Source organism: Triturus cristatus, chromosome 9, assembly GCF_964204655.1.
Source record: "Triturus cristatus chromosome 9, aTriCri1.1, whole genome shotgun sequence".
NCBI lineage: Eukaryota > Metazoa > Chordata > Amphibia > Caudata > Salamandridae > Triturus > Triturus cristatus.
The window spans coordinates 921,674,202-921,700,951 of NC_140592.1; the positions used below are offsets into that span (position 1 = coordinate 921,674,202).

At 43.3% G+C, this 26,750-nt stretch overlaps 1 protein-coding gene across 1 annotated transcript in view; it reads right to left on the reverse strand.

Moving 5' to 3' along the window:
• PPP4R4 (protein phosphatase 4 regulatory subunit 4) overlaps window positions 1–26,750 on the reverse strand; it is a 2,085,322-nt gene that overhangs the window by 455,907 nt on the left and 1,602,665 nt on the right. Inside the window, exons 15-16 of the mRNA XM_085626471.1 lie at window positions 15,601–15,706; window positions 7,411–7,558 (exon numbers count right to left, since the gene is read on the reverse strand). Coding sequence (XP_085482597.1) covers window positions 7,411–7,558; window positions 15,601–15,706 — 254 coding nt within the window. The remainder of the gene's footprint in view (window positions 1–7,410; window positions 7,559–15,600; window positions 15,707–26,750) is intronic.

The window sequence follows — 26,750 nt, forward strand, 5'->3', positions numbered from 1 at the left end:
GTGTAGGCAGCGGTGCTGTGTCGAAGAGCGGCGCTAGCTCTGTAGTCACATTTTAAGTCGGTGTACTGGTTTCTTCTTGTTTAGCACAACAAACTCACTTCCAAGGGCCCAGGAACTGGATTTGGCACCACTTGGAAATCTAGGACTCCCAGCAGAGGAGCCCAGGTGCCGCAGGTGAAGTGTTTGATGGCCCTGAGACTTCTTAGCAGGAGGTAAGGACAGCTCAAGCCCTTTGAGAACCTTGGAAGCAGGATGTAGAAAGCGGAGTACAGTTCTTTCACTCCCATGACAGAAGCAGCAAGCAGCAAGCCAACACAGCAAAGTAAACAGCAAAGCGGAAGTCACTCCTGACAGCCATCTGGCTCTTCTTCCTGGCAGAATGTCTCCAATCTAGAAGTGTTCTGGGTATATGATGTCAGAGGTCCAGTACTTATACCCAGTTCAGCCTTTAAAGTAGGCAAACTTCAAAGAAATGTCTTTGTAGTGCACAAGACACTGCCTTTCCTGGCCCTGGCTCCAGACACACTACAGGGGGTGGAGACTGCTTTGTGAGGGGACAGGCACAGCCCTATCCTGGTGCAAGTGTCAACTTCTCCCACCACCCTAGCTCAGGAAGACCCATCAGCCTGGTGATTGGCCATCAGAATATCAGCCTGGTTATGGGCCATCAGGATATGCAGGGCATACCTCAACTCCCTTTGTGTGACTGTCTAGAGTGAAGGCACAAAGAGCTCAATTGCCATACTGACCCAGAGGTGTATTTCTAAAAGTGGTATTTTCAGACCTGCAATTTAAAAACCGACTTCACATTGCGGGTGTGGGCCGCAGCAGAAAGTGCAGCGAAGAGAGGATGCGCTAGGACTGCATAAGACAACAATTGCCACACACTGGGCCACAATAATGCGCAAACTCCAGGAAACAGATGGGACCCCTGATACTAGGCCAGAGACTGCTCCAGATGAGTAGTAAACACTAACAGTTGGAGGGGTGAAGCGGCGGTCTCTTCTGACTGCCAGAACAGGCACAGTGGGCATGTCCTTGGCTGACCAGGCATAACTGATATATTTTGGAGGCTGGGAAGTGGAAATGCACTCATTTGCACTTGTTGTCTCTACTCTTTGTATGGGATGCGGGGAGAACGGTGGTCCGAGCTGTGGCTGGCACCTTTTTAGTTGGAACTCACACCCCCAGTTATGTTTTAGTTGTCCCCAACATTATTATCCACCTCCTGTGTTATTAACTCTGCCTGCAATATGCCTACTACTGTTCACTTAGTGAATTATTCGATCCAACTGCCATCCGTTTATACATCAGAAAATTGTATGAAACATACATTGGGAAGCATATGAATGTGCACAAAGGCGTTTGTTAACATTATTACATTACTGGATGCATGTACCATAAGTGTACTGTTCACATTATGCAGGCAGCATGCGCCGTACTGCAGATACTTACTGTGCCCACTAGTAGGAATTTATTTACAGGCCCTGGACACACAATACAATGTACTAGGGAATTACTAGTAAATCAAAAGTGCCAATCATGGAGAAACCAATTACCATTACCTTTTAGACATAGAGTACTTGCAGTTTAGCACTTGTGAGCAGTGGTAAAGTGGCCAGAGTCCTAACGCAAGCAAAAACAAAATGCAGCACACAGTCAAAAACAGGAGATCAGAGACAAAAAGACAGGGAAACCCACGCCAAAAGATGTCAGGTCTGACACATACATTTTGCTATTTTTTCTGTGAGGATGACAAGAAGAAATCATCACGCAAACAAGCTCTAAGATTTCCTCCCACTCCCCCGCCCATCTTTTTCATTGACTTGTGTATTTGTCCTTTCTAAATGCTGCCCTCCGATTGGTTTATAGTCTGTTAGTCCCTCCTTATGATGGCCTTGTCATCATTTGTATCCTTCGATGGGTACCGGCCCCTTTACTTCGAGTGTTGCATGGTATGTGTTATTTACATTGTGAGCACTGTTTTCTTCCCATTCCTTCCCCATTATCTGTCCGAATGCTGCGGTCCAGGCACTCGTGCACACTGCACCCCCTGGGCCATGCTTGCGAGGCTCTCGACCGAAGGCTAGGGAGAACGAAAGTATCGACTGGGAGCTGGAAGAAGAGGCCGACGAAGGTCCGGAAATGCAGGAGGTGGCAAGGTAACACAGGCTTTGGTCAGGGGAGTTGTGGGACGGTGCAGGCATAAGAATCACAGTCGCCTTCAGCTATGCGGCAGTGGCCTTCTGGGGCTAGGGCACTGAGGACAACCGAGCACCCGGGGATGGCAGAGCACGTTCAAGCGCCACGGGAAGGGATTTGGAGGTCGATTGGTGCACGCCACACATGTGCACAACGGTGAGCTTCGAGGTGGACAAGGGCTCAGTCCTGCGATGTTAAAACGCGCATGGACAGCACACAGACGTACATAGGGTCCTGGTACAGTTGGGGGAAGTCTGAGCTTCAAGTACGCTAGGCAGTAAAGCGCGGTGATGCCAAAGACTTAGCCTAAGAATTACCTAGGGTGCGTAGCAGCAGCGCTGACTGAGAACAGCCAGTGGCTAAGTTCAGCCAGCAGCAGAGTGGAAAGATCTTGGGACACTGCGTGAATGCTGTGTGACTGATTGCTCAGATTGGCAGGGCTTGGAGCACTCCGGGGGGAGGTACGGGCAGGATCGGGTACAGGAATGACGCTCTTGAGGGGTTTGTTTCTGGCAGGGGCATAACACATGCCCCCGCATCCCATGCAGTGCGGTTATTAAATGTTTTGCAAATTAATAACATGCGGGACTTAAGGGCATGGATGGGGTCCGAGAAGGGCTTGTGTAGGGAAGCACCGAAATGCCTGCCTGTTTATTGCTCTGTCAGCCATGGGGAGGGTTCTAAGTAAATGCTGGGTTAATAGCTTGAAACAATAGTGGCTGCTAAGGGGGGGTGTGGAAGCACGTGCGAGGGGGGCAGCACATGGGGGAAGGTGCGAAGGGTGCATTTCGGCAACCGTGGCCAGGGGACGGCCCAGAGTCGATTTACAACTTTAAGGGGGGAGACTTTAGTTTGCAGGATCTGGCACTAGTGGGTATGGCATTCATAAGAGAGGAGTTGTATCCTTGGGTCATGGATATCAGAGAGTAGGATCATGCCCGAACAGTGGGAACAAAATTGAGCCTTAGTTGAGTGCCCGGATTTCAACAAACCGCGATGAGAAGGAGAAAACACTGGCCCAGGGAGGAGCACATTTTGATCCTCTTTGCAGCAGTGTCTCAGAGGTTTACACCTGATTAAAATAAACTAGAGCATGCGGGGGTCAATGGTATTCAGGGACAAGTAATAAACTCTCGTTGTTGTCTCAGGGGAGGATCGGGTAGAGCTGTGGCTCTGCACCGGGCGGGGGGTAGGAGGGGGTGCGGGTTTGCAGATGGGCATGTTGCTTTATAGGAGGTAAATATCACTGAAAGGAAAGTACACCCTCCAAAAAAGGTGGAGTTGGGGGTCATGCATGTACCTCAAGGGCCACAATGAACACTTAAGTTTATGGACTTGCAGGGCAAGTGTTAGCGCTCTAGTGGTTCCTATGCCCCCAGGGCTGTTTTCAGCTCAGGTGGGTTGCCACATTTGGGCACATAACGTGCCTTTTCTGGCTGCCTACTTAACTCATCCCTGCCACATACTCCAGTGGCACTGCTATCAGTAAAACGCAGAAACACATACTGTGACGTGGTTTTTGTGTGTGATTCCTGGTCTCACAGCTTCCGACCCCGGGCTACACTACAGAGTGTTTTATGCTGCACAGTGCTCAATAACCAATGCCTACTATGCTAATAGCAGGTGCAGGGCGGATTTTATTTCTCTAGTACACCTGAGCGTCAGTATACCCATAGTTGCTAAGGTTTCAGATTGCTTATGTGAGACATTTTCATAATTTCAAAATTCCATGGGAACATGTGGTTTGAAGTACTTTTCCTGAATGTTCTCAGATTTCTGATGTGTGTTAGGAGCACCTAGATGATTTCTTAAAAATGACTGAAACCGGGGGGTCAATGGTAGTGAAAAGTAGAAAGAACCCTAGGATCATGTACGGGAACTGGGTTTGTTGGGAAAATGCTGCATTCACTAATGAGTTAGATCAACTGAATCTAACAAAAAATGGAATTCAGTGCCAGTCTCATACTGCATGCCTTTTTGTTTTTGTTGAAACGTAACCTTTCTGTAACCACACTTGTGCATTAGCAGAGCCAATAGCTCTGGCTAAACACTTATAAGAACCCAAAGGTGAGACCGATTGCATTGCAAATGCTTGTTTTTTGATGTTGTTAGTACTATGGGAACCTTGAAGCTTAGTTTTTCTATGTTGCAGATATGTTTTCTGACTAGGATGTTGTATTGATTGTGCTGGTTTCCTAATAAGTGGTTGCAAACCAGGTATTTGGAATTCGTGATTTTTGCACAGTAAACTTTGTTTATACAAAAACTCTAGCCAAGAAATAAATTGTTCAATAGACTTCCACTCTGCAAAATCAAATAAGGTCAGCTGTCAGTTTTGCACTACTTCACACTACACCGAAAAAAGCAAAATGTTGTTTTTTTATTTTAACAGTTTTTTATGTTTGTTTCCTGACTTATAGGCACTCATGTACAATTTTTTTGTGGCGGTCACAGATGGCCCAATTCGCAGAATCAGGCAATTTGCAACCTTAAAAAAGCATTTTTGATGAGCAAAAGCCTAATTGCAATTCGCTAACTTGTTACCGATTCGCTATTTGGGTTTGTGATTCGGCATTTGAAAAGGGTGTGCTTAGGGCGTCCCTTCCAAATACCGATTTGCAGTTACATGTATTAATGTTTTGTGACTGACTCACGGTTGCAAAACATTACGCTTTTACCGACACCTCAAAGGAGATGGTATCCATTCACAAATTGGAAGAAGTCCCAAATGAGAATTAAAAAAAAAAAATAATCAAGAGCTGTCAGTGCTCATACTGACAGCTGCCTACTTTTAGAAAATGAATCTTAAAAGTTTCATTTTTCTTTTGGAACAATTCTCATTTTCCTTGAAGGAAAACAGACTGCATTTCAAAGAAAAAAATAAATCACAGACATGGTGGTCTGCCGACCCCAGCCAGCCACCATCCCTGTGATTGCTGTGATCACTATTGAGTCAAAACTGCAACCTACGTCATTAATACTCATGAGGTAGGTTGATTTGTGACCCATTAGGAAATCACTAATCAAAACTGAACAGGTTTCATACATCAGGAATAGTGATTTCCTATGTGCGATTCGCAGAAAATCTTAATTTGGAAATCGCTATCCCCAAATTTTGTACACCTGGCCCTTAATTCTATTCTTTTCTTTTGTAGAAATATACTGTGTGCTTATTTGTTTTTGTTTTAGCTAAATAGTGCCAAAGGCACCTTTTGTCGAAATCCTTTAAAGAAATTTGACAATTGTGTTGCTCAAAACTATATTCCTTTGAAATGTAAAATTCATGTCCTCCCTCAGGAAATGTATTTTATATTTCCCAATAGCAAGGGAACTGCATTGGATGCTCATTGATGTGATGATCAAATTCAATACCACCTAATCAAACCAAAATACCTTGCCACCCTGCTAACCATTTCTACCTCACAACAAGCACCAGGGGCCAAGAACTCCCACATGCAATAAAATTGTTTAAAAACCTCATGAAAACTGTACCATACTTTCAGAGGCACTGCTGCAAACGTTTGGAATTGATTGCCTGGAGATGATCCTCACTCTTTCAGGAAACGATCAAAAACTCATCTTCTCTGCCTTCACTTAAACTATGTTCTCTGATGTACTCTCACTCTTTTACTTGAGTTGTTTTTTGGCATTCTTTTAATATTACACGAAAAGCGCATCTACTTAATTTGTTCAGTAGCACTAAAGAAACCTTTTAGCATAATAAATTGTCTATGATTCTAGATGCTCCAATTTAAAAAAAAAAAATCAATAGCATTAAAGCAACACATTTAGTCTACATCAGAAAAATAAACAACTTTAAAATACTGCATGTTGTTGCCACTAGACAATCGCTATCGTACCCAACTGCATAATTATTAAGAGATATGAGACATAGTTTTCTTGTATTAGTAAACTATGCGTAGGTTTTACTAAGCTGTCCTAAGACCTAAAATGAAATAAACAGATTCTCCTTTATGAGCCCCTTTGTGTCGCTCGTGCACCATGCAACTTGGTGCAGGAGCGACGCAAATGAAAAATTAGATTTATGAAGCCACGCAAGGCCACCTTGCGTGGCCCTGTGTGGCATCATAAATCTCGAGTGATGTAACGCAGCGCAAATCGCTGCGTGGCATTACTTCCTTCTCTGTCTTCCCATCCTATTCTACAGAATCCTTTTTCCTAGCAAAGGCAAATTGCTTCTCTCAATATGGCGCCGCCTACCCAGCCCGTCAGGCATAAAGAGGGAAGTGCGTCATACACACTTCCTAAGAATACCAAAGAAAACTGAAGAAAAAAGAAACATACATCAATCACCCAAAAATAACAAGCATTGGCATAGCCAATAGGTCTCGCCTTTGGGAACTTATAAGTATTTAATTATGCAGCACAAGATCCTTGGTGCAAAATCAACTGTCGCATGGCTAAACACTAATAATGTCCCAAAGGCGAGACCTATTGTCTATGCCAATGCTTGTTTTTTTTGCTCTCTGTATTGGGCCAGTTCACATGCCTGTTATACTCTGGCAATGCTCAATAAAAGAATGGCAACATAAACAAAGAAAGATGGAGAGAAGAAGTGGAGAATAAGAAAGTAGCGAAAGAAGGAAACAAATAAGTAGTGAAAGAAAAGTGAAACAGCTACATGGTCCTGCATTTTCAGTTTCCCAGGCCCCACAGAAAGCGCTGCGCTGTGTTTTACAGTGTTGTCATATCATTTTGCCAGCCGCAATATTTAATACCAGCTGACAGGTAATTATCTCGTGTGAGCTATTCAGAAGTAGCCTGAGAGCTACTGGTAGCCCCCGATCAACCTGTCGGAGACCCCTTGATCCAAACATTACCTCCTACAGTGCCAATGCGTGTACTGGTGGTAATAAATAATGTATTTATATGCTCTACACCAAATCTGAGTACAAAATATAGCTGCGAAACCAAAAATATAGCTGCGAAACCAACTGATACGTGGAAATAATTACACGATATTCCAGTAACAAACCTGCGCGTGTTTTATTAAACTATCGCAAGGCTTTCGTAGCACCCTGCACTTCATTACATGAAACGAAAAGGTTTGAGGAAGCGAAGTTTTGCCTTTTCTTCTTATAATTTTATTTAGTGACATGCACTCACTTCTGCAATTTGCTCAAAATGAATTGTCACAAGTAATAAACTGAAAAGTACTGCAAGAAATGTACATATATTGATTCATACCTGACGTTTGCTACTGGATCATTCGACAACTCCAACACCGTCATAAAAAAGTATTTACAGAAGAAGGATTTCGAAAAGAGTTCCATTATAAAATCACACGTATCTAAAAACCGAAGTCTGTTCCAGTAACTTTTTCCTTTACCCAGTTCTGGGAAAGATAAAAAATAAATGGTGTAAATACTATTAATGTAACAAACTTAGATGTCATGCATAATTGAACTCGTTAGATATGTTGAAATATTCTATCCTAATATGCGAAGTTAGCATTTTTTTAAAAGATGAAAATAATGCGGTCTTTATTTAGGGCATACAGTGAGAGTGTATGTAAGCAAAATCATCTGCTACTTTCATATTACCACCGTCTTCCTTATACATATTACAACCAACCTATATGAAAGAATATACTTGTGTAAAATCCTCCCCCTTTTTCTTCACCTAGGCCCTGGTCTCCGTTAAGTCAATATGCGAGATGGCAACAGGCAAATCATACTATAAACATTCAGCGTTCCTAGTTACTTTAGAACAGCCCTTTATAAAGGGCTACAGATGTTTAAAAAAAGCATTGCGTGAGTTCTCCCTATGGGCTCAACCCTTCTTTGAGTTATAAATGTATTGGTAGGACAACCTTATGACTACATCTCTCTGCTTGCATCAATTTAAAACACTAGCACATAGCATTGCTTCTACAGCAAAGTATTTGTAGCATACAAGGGCCAATGCGTATCTGGAAAGCGTTACAGGGCAGTGCTGTAAATCCCTCCTGACATAGGAAATTTAAAATCGTGATTCATAAAATAATGGACAACAATGAGATTAAGAAAATCTTCTGCCATTTCTGTCAATTCGTAAATATTGTGGGGGCTCTTAAATTTGCAGTACAATATATTCAAACCTACACAGTGTATTATGCTAAGTATTATCATTGAGTGTGGAGAGGAAACAGAACTTACAAGAAGAGACTCCTCGTGTGCGTCATGATGCTACATCTCTCCATAAAAAAGCATATTACTAATGAGGGATGTGTTTGTATGATTTATACCACGAGTTTTCATGAGTAGATGTTTTAAATACAGGTAATTACCAGAACTATAGCATAAACAGTAATTACACTCTACGCATCTCCAGGAGTGCTATTTGTTATGAGACATTTATTGTTACTGTGTCATACATAAAACATATCAATGAATAAATGCATTTGTATAAATATGAATGTCATATCACTAACAATAAATGTGTCCAAATAAAATATTTTGTTTGAAAGAAATTCACTAATAAATGTGCAATTACGCATTTACTAATACAGTGCCATGCTCATTTTCCAAGTTGTCACGATAATACTGATTATTTAACTTATTTATTGCCTTTATAGGCTCTATGTAAAACCCACTTTACAGAGAAAAACATCTGGCCTATTTCATATGACTGCCTCACTACACAGATTTGGAACCTTGTGCTCTGGTTCTGAGTAAATAGTTTAAATCAATTACACATGAAAACATAAATAAAATAAAATATATATTTTAATGTAAAATATACATTTAAGATAATTTTTATATAACTCATTTTAATCTAGACCTAATACATTTTATGTTACATCGTATTAATCCAGATTATATTTGTATTACATTATCAAATATGTTTAAAATATTAGGTTAATTAATAAATATTCCTAAACAATAAATTGCAATGAAAATTTCCCACACTTATTAACATATTTGTTTTTGTTTAATTTGTAGAAAAAATCATGAGCAGTTATACAATCAATTTAAATACTTTATATCATTTTCTTTAAAAAGGTTATATTATTTATTTAATATGTGTAAATAAAACAAATATACACAATGTTATCAAATGTATGTATGTGTGTGTATCTGTGTGGGTATGTGTGTGTGTATATCTGTGTGTGTGCATATTAATGAAAAAAGCAAAAGTTAAAGATTAATTAATGTTAAGGAAAGTTTATGTATTCTTTTTAGACAAACCAAACATGAACTACATAAACATTTCAAATTTATAGTTATACCTTAAATGTATGATCTATCTTCAAATTACTATAACATCCGCACCTCTGTAGGCACTGTTCTCAACTCTCTAGACAGAGCACATTAACTATAATTCAGGCATTCTCCATGCACTGCTGATAAATTTTTATATTACATGACCGATACTATATGAAATTATAGCATTCATAACAACTATTATAACATTTCAAATGCCATTATTTGTGAGAACACTGTGCATGGTAGAGTGATGACTTATTGTTAATGTACTCTGGTTAGCAAGTTGAGAACAGTGTGTATGAAGGTGTATGAGTTATAGTAATTTGAAGGTGATGCGTAAATTATAAATTTAAGGTATATCTATAACTTTAGAAATTTAAATGTTTGTGTAGTTCATGTTTGGTTTGTATAGAAAGAATAAAGTTTCCCTAACTATAACTTCACTTTAACTTTTGTTTTTTTCATTGAATTTAACTATTTATTTGTTTTTTATTTAGAAGTGTTTCAAATCGTAGAGTGGAGTGTCGTTGAGTGGGGTGTCATTACGTAAACTGCCAAAGAACAGTGCAGTAGAGTACCATAGACCGTAGTGTCATGCAGTGGAGTGTCGTAGGAAGGGTTAGAGTGAACTGGCATAGGGTAAAGTGAAGTAGAGTAAAGTGAAGTAGAGTGGAATAGTGTGGAGTGATGTGCAGTGGAACAGCATACAGCGGAATGGCGGAGAGTTAAGTGGCATAGCGTGGAGTGGTGTAGAGTGGATTACTTTACAGTGGAGTGGCATAGACTGTCGTGTATTGGAGTGGCGTAGAGCAGATTAGCATAGAGAGAAGTGGCATAGAGTGGACTGGTGTAGAGTAGAGTTACATAGATTTGAATAGTGTGGAATGGTAGAGTGGAGTGTTGTAGACTACAAAGGCATAGAGTGGAGTGGCATGGAGTGGAGTAGTGTAGAGTGGAATTGCATTGAGTGGAATGGCTTAGAGTGGCATGTCATAGAGTGGAGAGGCATAAAATGGAGTGGCGTAGAGTGGAATGGTGGAGAGTGGAGTGGTGTAGAGTGACATAGTGCTGAGTGGTGTAGAGTATAATAGTGCAAAGTGGAGTGACATAGTGTATAGTGGCGTAGAGTAGAGTAGTGAAGAGTGGAATAGCATAGAGTGAAGTAGCATAGAGTGAAGTAGCATAGAGTGGAGTGACAGAGTGGAATAGCATAGAGTAGAACAGCGTAAGGTGGAATAGCATATAATGGATTTGCATAGAGTGGAGTGGCATAAAGTGGAGTGGAATAGTGTGGAGTGGTGTACAGTGGAATAGCGTACAGTGTAGTGTTGTAGAGTGGAATACTGTCGAGTAGTGTAGATTGGCGTAGAGTCTAATACAGTGGAACAAAGTGACATACAGTGGAGTGGTGTTGAGTGAAGAGTGCACAGTGGCGTGGAGGGGCGCTGAGTAAAATAGCATAGAGTGCAGTGGTGTACAGTGGAGTGGCATACAGTATAGTGGTGTAGAGTGGAGTGGCGTAAAGTGGAGTAATGTAGAGTAGTATAGCCTAGAGTGGAGTGGCGTGGAGTCAACTTGTGTAGAGTGGAGTGGCATACCGTGGAATAGCATACAATGCAGCGTCATAGAGTGGAGTGACGTACTGTAGAGTGGCATAGAGTGGAAACGCATTAAGTGTAGTGGTGGAGATTTGAGTGGCATAGAGGAGTGACGGAGAGTGGATTACTTTAGAGTGGAGTGGCGTAGATTGGAATAGAGTGGAGGGGCATAGAGTAGACTGGTGTAGAGTAGGGTGGCATAGAGTTGACTAGAGTAGAATGGAGTAGTGGAGTGGTATAGAGTGGAGTGTGGTAGAGTGGAATAGTATAGAGTGGAACAGCACAGAGTGGAGTGGCGTAGAGTGGAGTGGAGTGGTGTAGAGCGAAGTGGCATTGAATGGAATGGTGTAGAGTGGAGTGACGTAGAGTGAACCAGCATAGAGAAGAATTGCGCACAGTGGAGTGGCATAGAGGGGAGAGCCGTCAAGTGGAGTGGCATATAGTTCAGTTGTTTAGAGTGGGATACTGCAGAGTGGAGTGGCATACAGTGTAGTGGCATATAGTGGAGTGGCATAAAGTGGAGTGGTGTAGAGTGGAATAGCGCAGAGTGGGGTGGTGTAGAGTTGACTGGCATAGAGTGGAGTAGCACACAATGGAACAGCAGAGAGTAGTGTGGCATAGAGTAGTGTGGCATAGAGTGGACTGGCGTAGAGTGTAGTGACGTAGAGTGCACTGGCATAGAGTGAAGTGACAGAGTTCAATGGCATAGAGTGGAACGTTGTAGAGAGGAGTGGTGTAGAATGGCATTGAGCAGAGTGGTGTAGAGTATAATAGGGAACAGTGGAATTGCATAGAGTGTAGTGGCATACAGTAGACCATCGCAGCATGGAGTGGCATAGAGTGGAATAGTATAGAGTGGAATAGCATAGATTGGAGTGAGGCAGAGTGGAATAGCATAGAGTAGAATAGCGTAAAATAGAATACAGGGTGGAGTTCAGTTCTGTAGAGCGGAATACTGTAGAATACTGTAGAATGGAGTGGTGTACAGTGTAATAGCATAGAACGGAGTGGCATACAATGGAGTGGTGTAGAGTGAAGTGGTGTACAGTGGCATAAAGTGGAGTGGCACAGAATGAAACTGAGTGGAGTGGCGTAGAGTGGCACACAGTGTAGTGGCGTAGAGTAGAATACCTTAGAGTGAAGTGGTGTAGTAGTGAACACTGGAGTAGCGTAGAGCTGAGTGGTGTGGAGTGAAGTGGCGTAGAGTAAAATTGCGTTGGGGGATTGGCAGAACGTGGAGTTGCATAGAGTGGAGAACCGTAGAGTTGAGTGGCGGAGAGTGGTGTAGAGTTGAGAGGCATAGAGCTGAGTAGCATAGAGTGGAGTAGATTGGAATCAACTACAGTACCGTGGCGAAGAGTAGAGTTATGTAGAGCGGAGTGGCATAGACTAGAGTGACATAAAGTGGAGTGGTGTAGAACAGAGTGGCGCAGAGTTGAGTGGGGTATCATAGAATAGCATACAGTGGAATGGCATTCTGTTGAGTTGAGTAGAATGCAATACTGTAGGGTGGAGTGGCATAGAGTTCCTCTTTGTAGGACTTACTGGTGGTAACAAGAGGGCTTCTGGGCCCCCAAGGACACTCAGCATCCAAGAGGACTTCATCCCTCAACCAGTAGTGCACCAGGAGGTGTGTTTGAAGAGTGGTGGAGGAAGGGGGCATGGCCTCCAAAGACCTCTCAGTAATCCCTATGTGTGGGACTTTGTGGAGGGAACAGGAAGGCTTGTTGGCTCCAAAGTACCCTCTGGATCCAAGGGGACTTTATCCTCCAACCAGCAGCAGTGCCAGTTGGTGCGTTTGCAGTGTGGTGGAGAAAGGGGGCGTGGTCTCCAAAGAACTCTCAGCAATACTGCTAGGTGGGAGTTACAGGAGGTAACATGAGGGCTTGTTGGCCCCGAGGACTCTCTACGACCAAGAAGACTTCATTCCCCTAACCAGAAACGAACACCAGGAGGCGTTTGCAGAGTGGCGGAGGAAGGAGGCGTGGCCTCCAAAGACATCTCAGCAATCCAGATGTGTCGGACTTACTAGAGGTAACAGGAGGGCTTGTTGGTCGCAAGGACCCTAAGGAGCCAAAGGGACTATATCCCCCAACTAGCAATGCACCAGGAGGCATTGTTTTCAGAGTGGTGGAGAACGGGCACACAGCCTCCAAAGACCTCTCAGCAATTCCGCTGTGTGGGACTTATTGGATGTCACAGGAGGGCTTGTTGGCCCCCAAAGACCCTCTGGAGCTAAGGGGACTTAATTATCCAACCAGCAGCTTGTTTGCAGAATAATTGTCTTTTTTTAGGGATGGAGAGCTGCGTTGCCCCCCTTCCCTGGGACAATTTCGGCCCTGGGGACCTCATTCCCCAGGGCCTGGCATTTTTTGGAAGAATGGGGAGGGGGCACGTGACCCCCCTTCTGAGCCACTTTCAGCCTGGGGACTTCATTGGGGACCTCGGGGGGAGGGGGGGGCCTGAAGGCCGCACAGTCTCTGACAGCTCCTCCCGGCCTGTGGGAGACGCCATTGCTTTTGTTCAGAGGGAGCTGCTAAACATGCAGCTCCCTCTCTTGAAAAGAAATTCTTCTTCACTTTCAGCAAGCAAGAACATTTTTAATGCTCTTGCTTGCTGAAAGCGCAGCAGCATTTGCTATGACTTGACAGAACTGGCAATACTCCTGGCAAGCCATTGTAAACTACAATGCCCTGGAGTGGGTACCCAGGGACATTGCAGGAGCGAGACCTGGGGGCTGGCGATCCCTAGTGCTATTATAGACTCCAGGAGGGGGGCCACGCGCCCCTGCCTTTCTCTGATTTTGCCCTGGGGAAGTGGTGGTCCTGAGCACTGCTGGGTGGGCTGTGCACCCCCTCATCCAATTTAACAAAAGCCCAGTTGAAGTGGCTGTCACCGGAGCTGCAGTGGTCCCACCGGCCCCCTGCATTAATTCAAAGTAAAACAATGGGGAGGTGGTGGCTCCCAGGGATGCACAGGGGTCCGCGTTGCCCTGCATGGTTTAAACATGAAGCCCGAGGGAGGTGAGGGTCCCCGGGGCTGTGGGGCCCAAGAGGCTCTGCTATATTTAAATTAATAAGCACCAGGGAGGTGGTGGTCCCCAGGGCAGCGGGGGAGGCCGAACGGGCCTCCCCTGCAATTTTTAATTACACTAGCTCGGGGAGGTGGTGGCCCTGGGGCATTTATAAGCCACTAGGAGGGGGGTCCGTGTGTCCCTCCATTTTTTGCTACTTGCCCCCAGGACCTGGCCCACTTGGGTGCCAATTACAAATGAAGTGCAGGAGATTCGGTTTTTTCGGCTGGAGTCGCGGCTCCTGTGCGGGAGATGTGTACAGCGGTTTAGCCGGGATAGAAATTAAGGGAGTAGCTGCTTGTTCAAGGCAAGATTGGCAATGTGATGTGGACATAATTTTAATACATGAACTTTGATAAAGCATTGAATACTCCATCAAGGGAAGATGCATTAAGGAATATTGCGGCCCTTTCATTGGCCATGCATATCAATAGTGACGACGCACCATGGAAACCAAGTAGCAATTTTTGCCGCCCACCCATCGGTTGCAGCCCCAGCAATGGGAACAACATTGGGACATTTTAAAGGACTATGTGCTGTGCTCGATTTCATATTGATGTATTGTACTAAGGAAGGCATTTGCATAAATAGATCATTGTAATAATCCTGAGAGTGCTCCGGACTTTATGTTGTTATGTAACAAAGGCGAATTCCCCCCCGTCTACGGAAGCACCCGCCGCGTGTTCGGCTGCCCAGGTGAAATTGTAAAAACTAATTTATTTAGGCATGTTATATATATATATATATATATATATATATATATATATATATATATATATATATCAAAATACTCAAAGACTGGTTTGGAGTAAATTTTCCCCTGATTTGACACTTTTAGGGCAATAGTAACTGTAGTAGTGTATTTTATGGATTGCAACAATCTTGCAGTCTTACTCTTTTCTGGCTATGTGTTTTGTATTAGCATGTCCCTCCCAAACCATTCCTTACATTTCAATAAACCAAACCCATTTTTGAGAATGCTTTCTGGATTTTCTCACCACTCCCCTGGTGCCTTGCAGAATTACTACAAAGTAGTAAACTTAGTGCGGAGGAGAGCTCAGCCAGCGTGGCGGTGTTTCCCGTCCAGAAAATATAGAAGAGGATGTGGAGGAGGTCGCTGGCCAGAAGTATGGGAATTGCATTTTGTAATACGTAACTTTACATAATACAAAAGGAAATTTGTGAATTGAGCCCTATATCTTTATTGGACACTATGAATCTGAACTGTGGCTGTTATGAGGATATGCAGTAAACACGTAGTCCCTACCAACACCTTAAATAGAGAACGAGACCCTGACAAAGTACAGCAAGGGTGTTGTGTGGTATAGAGATTTACGTTCAACATGTATCCTTTCTTCTGTACATTAATCTAGGTGGGAAGGTTGTTTGCTTTTGTATTTATTTGCTGGATCACAAAGCAAAATCCAACAGCAAGGAATGCATCTGTATCTTAAAATAGACTTTTCATTTAAAAAAAGTAATACATTGCTCAAACGTAAAGTGAAAAAGTATTACTCACGTTCAATAATTTTCTGAATGATTTCATTCCTCTGCTCTTGTTTACGATTAAAGCGCAGAAATATACAAAGCGTTCGAGCAGCTGCTTTTTGAACTGGTAGAACATTCTATGAGGAAACAAAAATAAAATTATACGTTTATTATATCATTATATATTTCATACAGTAATAACGAGCGTATTAGTAACTCATCAAATTTTTTATGTATCAGCATTCGAGGACTGGAGAAATTTGCATCCTATTGCTAGAATCACTTGAAAAATGTGCTCACAAAGCACTTTCCTCACATGTGTCTTGTTGATGGTAGGCGAGAAACGATACAATAATAATCAGAATAATAGGAACTCTTACACGCATAAGCCAATTGTGTTTATGAACTTTTATTGGTCAAACACCTATATTATGCTGAGCTGGTACAATAGGCCTTTGACATATCTAAAAAACAGATATGAACTCACACAACTTAAAGAGGAGTAGTTTAAATCGAAGTATGGATTTAAACCTAACACCTACCAAAAGTCTATAAAATTACTTTTAATTTTACAAAGGAGGGTTTCTAGAAAGACACAGTTTTTATGTGTATCTTTCCTTCGTATATTGTACAATGGCAAGAAATTTGAAACAATTCAACTCTAATGAATCAATAGGAAAACGTTACTTATAGCATAACAAAATGTTTCTGCCACACTCCATACAGCCCCGTTGTACATGAATAGATTCGTCTTTTCTGCTGCTACATTGGAAGTTCATTCTATGCAGAGTACAAATAAAAATAAAAATACTACTCATAAACTAGCTGAATCCTCAATACGGGAAGTTGGGAGTGACAAGGAATCTGCAAGTGGTGATCCATATATCATAACGATCATTAAAAAAGGCCAACTACTTATTCTTGTAATAGGTGGGTGCTAGCGCAGATTTCTAATATGAAGCGAACCCTGATCAACCTTCCAGGGGGCGGGTTGAGTATATGCAATAAATCACACCAAAAGAGACTGAAGTATAGTCACAATGAAGTGCCTTGTCTCTCATGTGCATGTCTATGCAATAATATTTGGTTAAACAATGAATTCAGGGCATCTGATCGGCTGCTTGACAGATTATTTGAGTGGAACACTTTGTACCAAAGCTCAAGTTACTACCTCAACTCGTGTGCTATGGGAATAGAAACGCTAGGAAGGAATGTTTAGGCACCATCTAACTACTATTGCTAGCTGTAAGCAAAGGGAGGGAAGGCAAAGTGGACAGGGTACAGCCAATGAATCACAAGAGGGTCAACTGGTAATCGCTTCTTGGGAAAATTCCAAATAATGAAAAAGTTTGCATTTACTTTTAATTTTAGTCTAAAAAGGTTTAAGGGGGCTTATCTTAAAGATAGAACATACTGTCTATTTTATTTCTGGAACAAACTCTAAATCATGGTTGCACCAGAGACCTGATGTCAACTTCCCCAATTGAATGAGCTGTTGACAGTCATATTTCTCAGTCTATTGCACAGCCAACGTTTTCTAGCCCTTCGTTGCACAGTTGACTGGAGCATACACCTTCCTGTTAGTTCAGGTGAAACAAAGCAGATGCATTGGCTTCAGAATCTGGGCTTGCACAGTTTGCACTTGCTGAAGGAAAGTTCTCTGAGCAGGTTTGGTAGCCTTCAGATACAGGATGTTAAAAAAATGAGTGCCCTCCACTGAGGAATAATGGGCACTGAATGACAAGTTCACTAGGTGCCCACACCACCCCTGACAAGAGGCATTTGTTACTATTGTAATTTGATGTTGAGGAGTTCAGAAGGGGATACCCACCATTATGCTGGATATGTTTATCATCCTTTGAAAAAACTAAAGAAGATGAGGGGAAACTGTAATGACATCTATCAATTTCCCAAAGTATTGATTTCATTGCCACGCATGCATCTTTGTAAGAAGTCTCATTTATAGGTGAACGTAAGGTATCAAGGAATGGGCAAGAAGCCATGATCCCTAGAAGATGTAGAACCACTGGGGCTATTTGATGAGGTGATGCCAAAACCATAGAAATTATCTGATATTTTTTCTCAACCATCTTTCCCCTTGCTGGGAAAGCCTGAACCTGTACTGTAACTATGGACTGTATTCACTGACAGAGAACAAGACATGGCATTTTTTCATTCAATGAGAATCCAAGCTTGGGTAAAATTATGCTGTGCAGGACAGACTCTTAAATAGGAGATCTGGTGAATAGGTAAATATTTCAACATGAAATAAGAGCATTTAACATGTGAGATAAACTTGTTCTATACCTAAAAAAAATATGCCATATGCACCCATACTCTAGTATGACACAATATAACATGAACAGTCAAATATATATTATAGTTAGGATGTTCTTGTGATGTGTCAGAAATGTGTCCAGGATTCTTCTAAAAAAGTGGAGCCAGTTTCTTATTGAGTATTTCATTCTTTGCATGGTTGCAATTCAATAAAGTTCTTTACTCTCATAATATTCTATGGTTGCACAACTAGTATCTTTCCATTTTTAAGAATAAGTATATTCCTACTCATCGTTGTTTTTTGCATCCAGAGCTGAACTGTAGATCTTCTACTCCAATCTCAAAAAGCTCATTGAAAACAAACATCTTCTCATTGAGTTGTATATCTATTCCAATCATTATTGATATTTCTTCTAATCCTTTTCTCCAGAAATGTGAAGGTATTTTCCATGTTATATAGCGGGACAGCAATGTACATGTCTCCTTAACACATTTTCAGCATTTGTCTCCTACAATTTAAATTTGGTTTTCTTCGCGGAGACAAGTACAAAAACTTTTTGCAATTGCTCCCTTTTGCAGTCCAGAGGATATAGCCTCAATCAAGTTGTCTGTGTGTGACTAAGGTTAGAGAGTTGAGGCAGGAAGGGTAAGACCTTTTCCAAAAGAGCAGGGAATAACTGTATTCTTTACAACAACCACCTAAAAAGAGAATGCTTGAGCAGAGAGTAAAAAGAAAAATGGCATCTGCTGTTTGTCCACAAAGTCTCTGTAAATTGGGAGGTGCTTGGTTTTCAGTGCAAAATGCTACATCCCGAATCTCTACAACCTTCATAATATTGGTCATGCATAAGGTATATTCAATTGAATGAGTGACATCAAAAGATAGAACTCAGCTTCTGGTGACATGTCTAAAACACTACCCTTCTTGGAAGTCCATCAACATACGAGTGCATCTGTGGGGAGTATAATATTCCCTTTACTTTTTCATTGTTATCTGTATCTTTCCAAGGCCAGTTGAGAAGCGAAGACCTTGCATTTGGCAAAATGTCTTTTGCCTTCCTTGATGTTTGAATCTGTGGGAATTCGGACCACCTTAGATGAGATTTGCCTTTCAGCCAAGCTGTCTTATACAGAGACTCTGCTCACTCCAAGGAAGCCGTCATAGCCAGAATTGAATTAGATAACACAACCACCATCATTAACTTCGGCTCCCTTGAGACTGAAGGCTGGAGCCATTTTAATTTGTAGGTAGCACCATATCCAGCTGCAAAATAGAAAAGGCAGTGATGGAAATATGCCTATAATCAAAGACTTTACAGAGGAGTACGATGAAAGTAGAGGATCCAATTCCACTTCAGCAGTCCCCGTGAGCCCCCCCACTGGTTGATGGCAGGCTGAAAATCTCCATCATAGCTCTATTGAAGGTACCGATCTTTTCTGCAGAAGCCCCTTTCTAAGGAAAGCTTACATTAGGACTTTCTTGTAGAGTGAAAACCTGATCCAAGGATGATGAATACGAGATTTAATTTGTTCTCTAGTGCTTCTTATGGGCATTCTTGGACAAGGAAGAGCGATGCATGTACTTTTGCTAATAGCTTTTCATTACATGAGGATGTAAGAAGTTTCTCTCTTTCTTGAATGGCCTTTGAAGGAATGGTGGAACATAAGCCACAAGACGAGACATCATGCATTTCACCATGCACCCAATACGGTCAATATGAGGAAGGTCAGTTTGAGACCGCTGCCAAGAATGATAGGTTTAAAACCAAAGATTTTGGGAGTGAAATGCACCCAAAAACACTCTCCTAGCCTGGAACAAAAAATAAATAAATAACAACTACAAAACATGGTTAAGCCTCTAGATCCCACATTGATGAAGGTGTGGAAAGTCACCGTCACCAGTCTTACATCAGTGGCAACACCTCATAAGCACTAAAGCCCGTGTGCTTTTTGGATATCATTTAGTGCCATTTGGCACCGATGACTAGTTATTGAAGGAAAAATTGCTGCTTCCAGCCTGCCAGCTGGGAAGGATTCATCTACAAAATCTCCAAGTGCTCCTCAGTTAGAAATAACTCAGTTTTGCAAAATTTTGTTTAACGTTTGCTTATCATTGAAAAGCATCAGACTAGAGATATTCACTTCATGCTTATTTTTAGGCCCTTGTACAGAGGCACAGGCCACTCATCTGCAGTAAGGCAAAAACGTGGTATATGCTGCATTTTTTCTTCACTGGGAGCATACCAAGTAGTTTTTTTAACCCGGAATCTTGACTCCAAGCAGTGTAAGGGCCCAGTCCACGTAGTCAGTCAGCATGAGTTTTCCGGAAACGGCTGAGCTAAGATGGCTTACCAGGCTCTAGGGTTTTGAATGAGCTCTGGGTTCTCCACTGACAGCAGGAACGTGGGGCTCATATTGATATTTGGGAAGTAGACAATAGTGGGGATTCCTGTCCTGAAAGAAAGGGTTCTGAGATTACTGAGTACAGTGCATTTGGTAACACCGTTGATATCCACAGTGACGTACAATGTAACGTAACATGGCTCCAAGAGTTTCAAATCGATGCAGGAAAGAAAATTATGGTAGCAGAACATGCAAATATTTATAGATCCCTTTATTTGAGCCTGTGAAGAATAAGCAACAGCTTTGCTCATGAGAACTATGTTGAAAGTTTATCTATGGCTTAAGTTTTTACACAGAAATAGTAACATCTGCTAATGCTGATGAAAGTAGTTAGAAACCATGGAAGCCGAATTTTGCGAAAGAGCACATCTTTCTCTCCGGTGAAGGTTGAGGAATTTGTCTTTTCAGGCTTAGAATTACAAGATGGGCAAAGTGCGAATCATTCCGCTTTGGACCTATGAAACAAGATACACTATATTGAAACTGGATGGCATCATGGTCGCAGCACCAGGTTTTAGCACCACAATAACATGGAAGCACATTCCCTCACTTATGAGAGCCAGACCAACTGAAATGCGCTTCTGACCTGGAGGTGGAGTACAGTGTGGCTAAACATTTCACAATTTCTATAATTGCTTTAAGGTTACATCAGCTTCTGTTGTGGAGGACCTTTATTGGTTTACCGGTAACAGAAATCTAGGAGGAAGCACACTTCTAAGTAGTAGGAGACTGAAACAGTTTCCCCTTTCCCATTACACAACTTGGCATTATTATTAATCCTTAATCTATCTCTATTTCAGTACCGATGTTGTTTCTACTATTTGTGAAGTGCTCTGCATTGCATATGGCTACTTCCTCTCTACAGAAATATTGTTAATAAATTGATTCATAAATCTAGAGTACTAGCAGCTGAAACGTTTTTCGCAGGATTGCAAAATGGTGGTGTTTCTGATCATTGGCCTACCTATATTTGAGAGTTTCCAACTTCCTTACTCCTACACATTTATACCGTTTTTTTGTTTGCACGTTAAATGACACCAGTAACTTGTAAGCATTTTATAGGCAAGTGTATTCCGTGCTTAGGTGGTTCTTACACGTGGCTCAACATCAATTATTGTCATGAATAAAATACTGGCAAAAGTCCTGTTCTTACTTCAACATCCCAACGCACATGAAACTCCATAACCTTGAATATGTTTCATAGTTTTTGCAATGAAACCCAAAGTTTGGGAGAAAAAATACTTGTGACTGCACACATCCATACAGTACACAAGGGTGATCTAGAGGATCCAGTGTTTATTACTATGAAACTACAGTATCTGAGTTCTAGTAAGCAGCAAACAATGTCACGTGGTGGAAAGTAAGTGGCAGACTTCATTTGGAAATCTAAAAAATGAGAGCATAGAACGCTCAAATATAATTGTCATCAGGCGCTTTTAGCTGGTAATGTTTACCCTGCAAATAGATCTGAATATTATTTTTATTCTTAAAGTATGGTAAAGATGGAAATATAGGAGTTAAAAGAGGTTTGATGGCTTGTCAGGATCATATGTTTCACTTTTGGGATCAGTGGACACAGCTTCTAGATCTTGCTTAATAGGCAACCTGACTGAACTTGCTTACAGAGACTCAAATTCTTTAAAAGAGGTCTGAACCATTACTTTTTCTTTTAGAAAATGTGTAACAAGCCATTATGTGTGCCATGAACTGAATATCTCTAGCCATTATGTGTGTAAGATGTAAGGCGATTGTGAGAAATTGAGCTGATGTTTTTTTTTTTTTTTTTCTTTTCCCAAAACCTTTATTGGTCACCAACAAATATTACACAGCTTCTCGCCTACAACCTGGGTTAACAGGCCGGCAGTAACAACATGCAGTTTCATAGTCGTGAAGTACTCGCGGGAAAGGATCAACTGATTAACACAGCATGTCGCCTACAACCCATATGGGCCGGCCGCGAAGTAATGTAACTAAAGCTGTTGAAGGAAGCATTATTGAGCAGTTATATCAGCAAGGTGTATTCGAACATTGAATGCTTGAGGTTTCTTTTATTCTTTTATAACCAACCGGTAAGTTCAATATTATCTATTCTCTCCCAGAATGTGTCCACCATACTCAGTATGTGGCGTAAAGGACCGTTCAGTGCAGAGCTGCAGTGTAATGTATCCCACTATAGAGTGCAGCCAGAGCCCAGAGTGATGTCACTCTGCACCTTACTGACCCATCCAGTGACCTGGGAGGATATAGTCATGATCCAATCAGAGAACGTGACCTGGTGCTACTTCCTTTAATGCCATGCAGTGTGTGCTGTCGTAGAGTAGGGTTTACTTTGCCTAAGATCCAGGGAAACGACAGACCCGCCACCAACCCCGCCTGTGTAGCCGGTGTGCGGAGTGCAAGTATATCCAAAAGCGTGCCATGCATGTTGTGTGTGGGAAGGGAAAGAATAAGGGAGGTGAGGAAATCAATCAGCCGCAGTAGCCAGTGGAGTAGGTTCAGGACAGAGCATGTTGGATGGGCTAACCCTATCTGTATCCCTGTTCCCGTCCACCTCGGATTCGTCCATGTTCTGAGCCCGCAGGAGATATGTAGTGAGGGGTCCCCAGAGGTCTTTGGGACGTGACTTGTGAGGTAAGAGGTCAGCATAATTGTGAAGTTGTTCCTGCCAAGTTGACATCGTAGTCAGCCAAATCTTGAATTTGGGCGCTCGCCCTCGTCCCCATCTGCACGCCACATGGCGCTTTGCCAACAGAAGTCCCAGCGCAAAAAGTTTCCGATGTGCCTTTATCGCCGGGTTTGAGTGTCCCAGCAGGCCAATCTTAGGGCAGGGTGCAGTGACTACCCCAATCATTTCAGAAAGGGCCCGAATACCTCCGCCCAATAAGTAGCCACGGCCTGGCATGCCCATGCCAGGTGCATGAAGTCCGCGCCTGCTCTCCTGCATCTCATACAGCGGTCGTTGTCCCTGAGTCCGAATCGGTACAATTTGGCAGGGGTAAAGTAGAGGCGATGTAAAAATTTAAAATGAACCAGTCTAAGGCGAGCATTACCTGTCACTGCATTAGTATGAGAACAACTTTCCTCCCACTGGTCGTCCGACATTGGAGCTTCCAGGTCACTGCCCCAGTCCGTACGCGCTCTAAGGGAGGGGGGCGATGGAGCCGCTTGTGCATGTTTATATAACATGGAGACCACATGTGTCGGAGTGTCTGCCTGAAGCAGAGCATGTAGAGGCGCCAGGATATCCGGCTCATCCGGGAAGTCAGGCGTGACCGCCTTGATATTTTGCCGAAGCCGAGTGTAAAGAAATGTATCCATTACCGAAGGAGATCTCTCACCAAAGAATTGTGCCGCCGTGCGAAAACTCCCCTGGTGGTATAGATCACCCCACGTGTGAATCGCGAGCCTTGTGAGAATTTTGCGACCAATTTCCTCGCGGGTGACACTCAATCTGGGGTCATGTGCCAGGACCATACGAGGAGAATATAGGAATTTAACTTCCATATGGTCCACAATGCGTTTCCAGGCCTGTACAGTGCAGTCGACCGTGGTGTGGTCCCGATCACCTATTCGGGCTTCCGTGTATAGATATCCTGAAGGTTGCTCAGGCCTCATATACCCATCCTCTACTGCCAGGTGTGCCATAAAGGGAGGGGGGTGGAACCAATAGTCAGCGAAGTGGCCCTGGGCGCAATCATAGTATCGCTGAAAGTTAGGTACATCAAACCCACCCTGGTGAGAAGGCAACATAAGTGTCCGCAGCCCAATTCTGGCCTGTTTACCACCCCAGATAAGTCGTGACAACTGGGAGTTGAGGGCCTGGAAGAAGTATGAACCTGGGCTATATGGTATATTGGTAAAAAGGTATAACAATTTGGGAAGGACCACCATCTTAATCAGGGAAATACGACCTGCCATTGACAGCGGGAGATGGATCCATTTAGTGACTTTGTCCGTAAGTTTGTCTAGTACAGTCCCGTAATTAGCTCTAATAAGGGCCTCCCGATTTCTGGTCACTCTGATACCCAGGTATTTTATCTCATCCGACTCCCATACCAAGGGGTAGTCTAGAGGGAACTGCAAGTTCTTGTCAGTCAAGGGGAACAAGGCTGATTTTGTCCAGTTTATTTGTATCCCCGCTATGGCTCCGAATTTAGTGATCTCGCGCAGCAGAGGGTTCAGATTTTCTTGCGGTTTATGAACGTAAAGAGTCATGTCATCAGCATACAATGCAATAAGTAGCTGACGCTCTGGATAGATAAGAGAGCGGTGGTTGTGATGCTGCCGAAGTTTGGCCGCAAGCGTTCTATAGCGATCGCGAACAGAACTGGGGAGAGATGGCACCCCTGCAGAGTACCTCTGCGGATAACAAAAGGGGCAGAGCGGGCACCATTGAGCAGGACCGCAGCTTGAGGCTGGTGGTACAACAGCCGGATCCAGTCCAGGAAGTTGAAGGGCATGCCCATCCGTTCAAGTAATGCCAGAAGATAATCCCACTCAAGGGAATCGAACTCCTTTGTGGCGTCTAGGAAAACCGCGGCAGCCTCACACCTAGGATCAATATCCTGTAGTACCGCCTGCAGAGTGCGCATACTGTGAGAAGTCGCACGATTCGGACAAACCCGGCCTGATCCGGGAGGAGTAGACGTTCCATCAGGAGATTAAGGCGCGCAGCCAGTACCTTTGCCAATATTTTAATATCCGTATTCAGCAAAGAGAGGGGCCTGTACGAGTCACATTGCTCTGCTGGCTTACCTGGTTTTAACAGAGATGTTATAAAGGCTTCGTGCATCGTAGCCGGCAAGGTACCCTCCTCTAGGGCGGAGTAGTAAACGTGTTTCAGTATTGGGGCCAGTACATGAATGAAGGCTTTGTAAAAGTCAATCGGTAACCCGTCTGATCCCGGTGCCTTGCCCGATTTCATGGACATTATAGCGTCTTGTATTTCGTCAAGTTCATGATGTAGGAATTTCTGCTGGGACGGACCTAACCAGGCAATTGCAGTGTCGTCAAGATACTCATGTAGGTTAATCGGTGTCGTCCTGTGGGAGGTGTAAAGCTTGGTGTAGTGGTCAGTGAGGACACGGAGCTGGTCTGTGAGGTCTCACTGCGGGACGCCGTGTTCGTCTAGCAGGGAAGCTACATAGTTTCGGTACCTAGGGGATCTGACTGTGGAGGCCAATGCCCTGCCGGGTCTGTCCCCCTCGCCATATATCCGCGCGACAAAAGGTTTCCCTAGGAACTTGCATTCTTTATCTGCAGCTTCAGTGTATTCATTCAGTTTCTCTCTAAGCTGTGCCGCAACTACATGCCCCCGTGTGTTCTGTGTCATCTCGCGTTCTAAGTGCCGTATCTCAGCTTCCAGCTTGCGCAAATCTCCACGCAGAAATTTGAGGACTCCTCCCCCTTTAGCTATACACCAACCTCTCACGGTGACTTTGAATGCTTCCCAGACCGTAGTAAGGCTGGACACTGAGTCTATATTACGCTCGAAAAAGTCTTTTATGTCTTGCTCTAGTTCTGCCCTGAAGGCTGAATCTGTGAGGTGCGCAGGGTTGAGGCGCCAGCTCAAGTAAGGGGACATATCGAGGGGTATGCGTAGTGTAAGTAGAACTGGTGAGTGGTCCGAGAATGTGCGAGCAAGATGAAGCGCCTTGACCAACCATGGGGAGAGGCCCGCCGACAGAAATATGTAGTCAATGCGTGCCCATGTGGAATGTACTGCAGAGTAGTGAGTGCCCTTCCTGAGTGAGGGGTGTGAGTGCCTCCATGCATCGACCAGATGGTGTTCGTCCACTATGTCTAATAACGTGCGTTGAGTGTGTGTGTAGTGCGACAACTGTGGGTGTGATCTGTCCATCGCGGGTTTGAGTGCAGTATTGAAATCGCCCCCTAGTATGACATGTGATATACCCAGGGTTTGTATTTTGCCCCACATTGTGAGAAATGTGGATGGGTCATCTGTAGTGGGGCCATAGTAGCAAGCAAATAGTATTGTGTGCGAGTGCAGTTTCCCCCAGATCATGCAGTATCTGCCACCAGAATCTACTTCGGTTCCCGCAGGTGTAAACCCCATCCCTCGTCTCACCAAAATGGTCACTCCTCTAGAATAATTCGAGTAGGATGAAAACACCTTGCATGCAGCCCAGCATGATGCGAATAAGGGGGTCCCTCCCGGCATTAAGTGCGTCTCCTGAAGCATGGCAATAGACAATCCCTGCCCGTCCAGGTATCCCAGGACTTGTCTCTTCTTTCTCGGGTTATTTAACCCGCGTACGTTCCATGAGGCCAGCTGAAATTGCAAAGCCGGCCGCGCGTCAGCTACGTCCCCCATTCACCCAGACAAAGATATATGTGGCATGTAGTCGTGGCATATTTGAATTTGAATTTGAATTTAAAAACATTTCTATAGCGCACTTTTACCAAGCGGTTTCTTGGCGCTGTTGGATTGCGAGAAGCAAGCAGGAGCAAAGGGGAATTTAAGCATTGTAAGCACGAGAA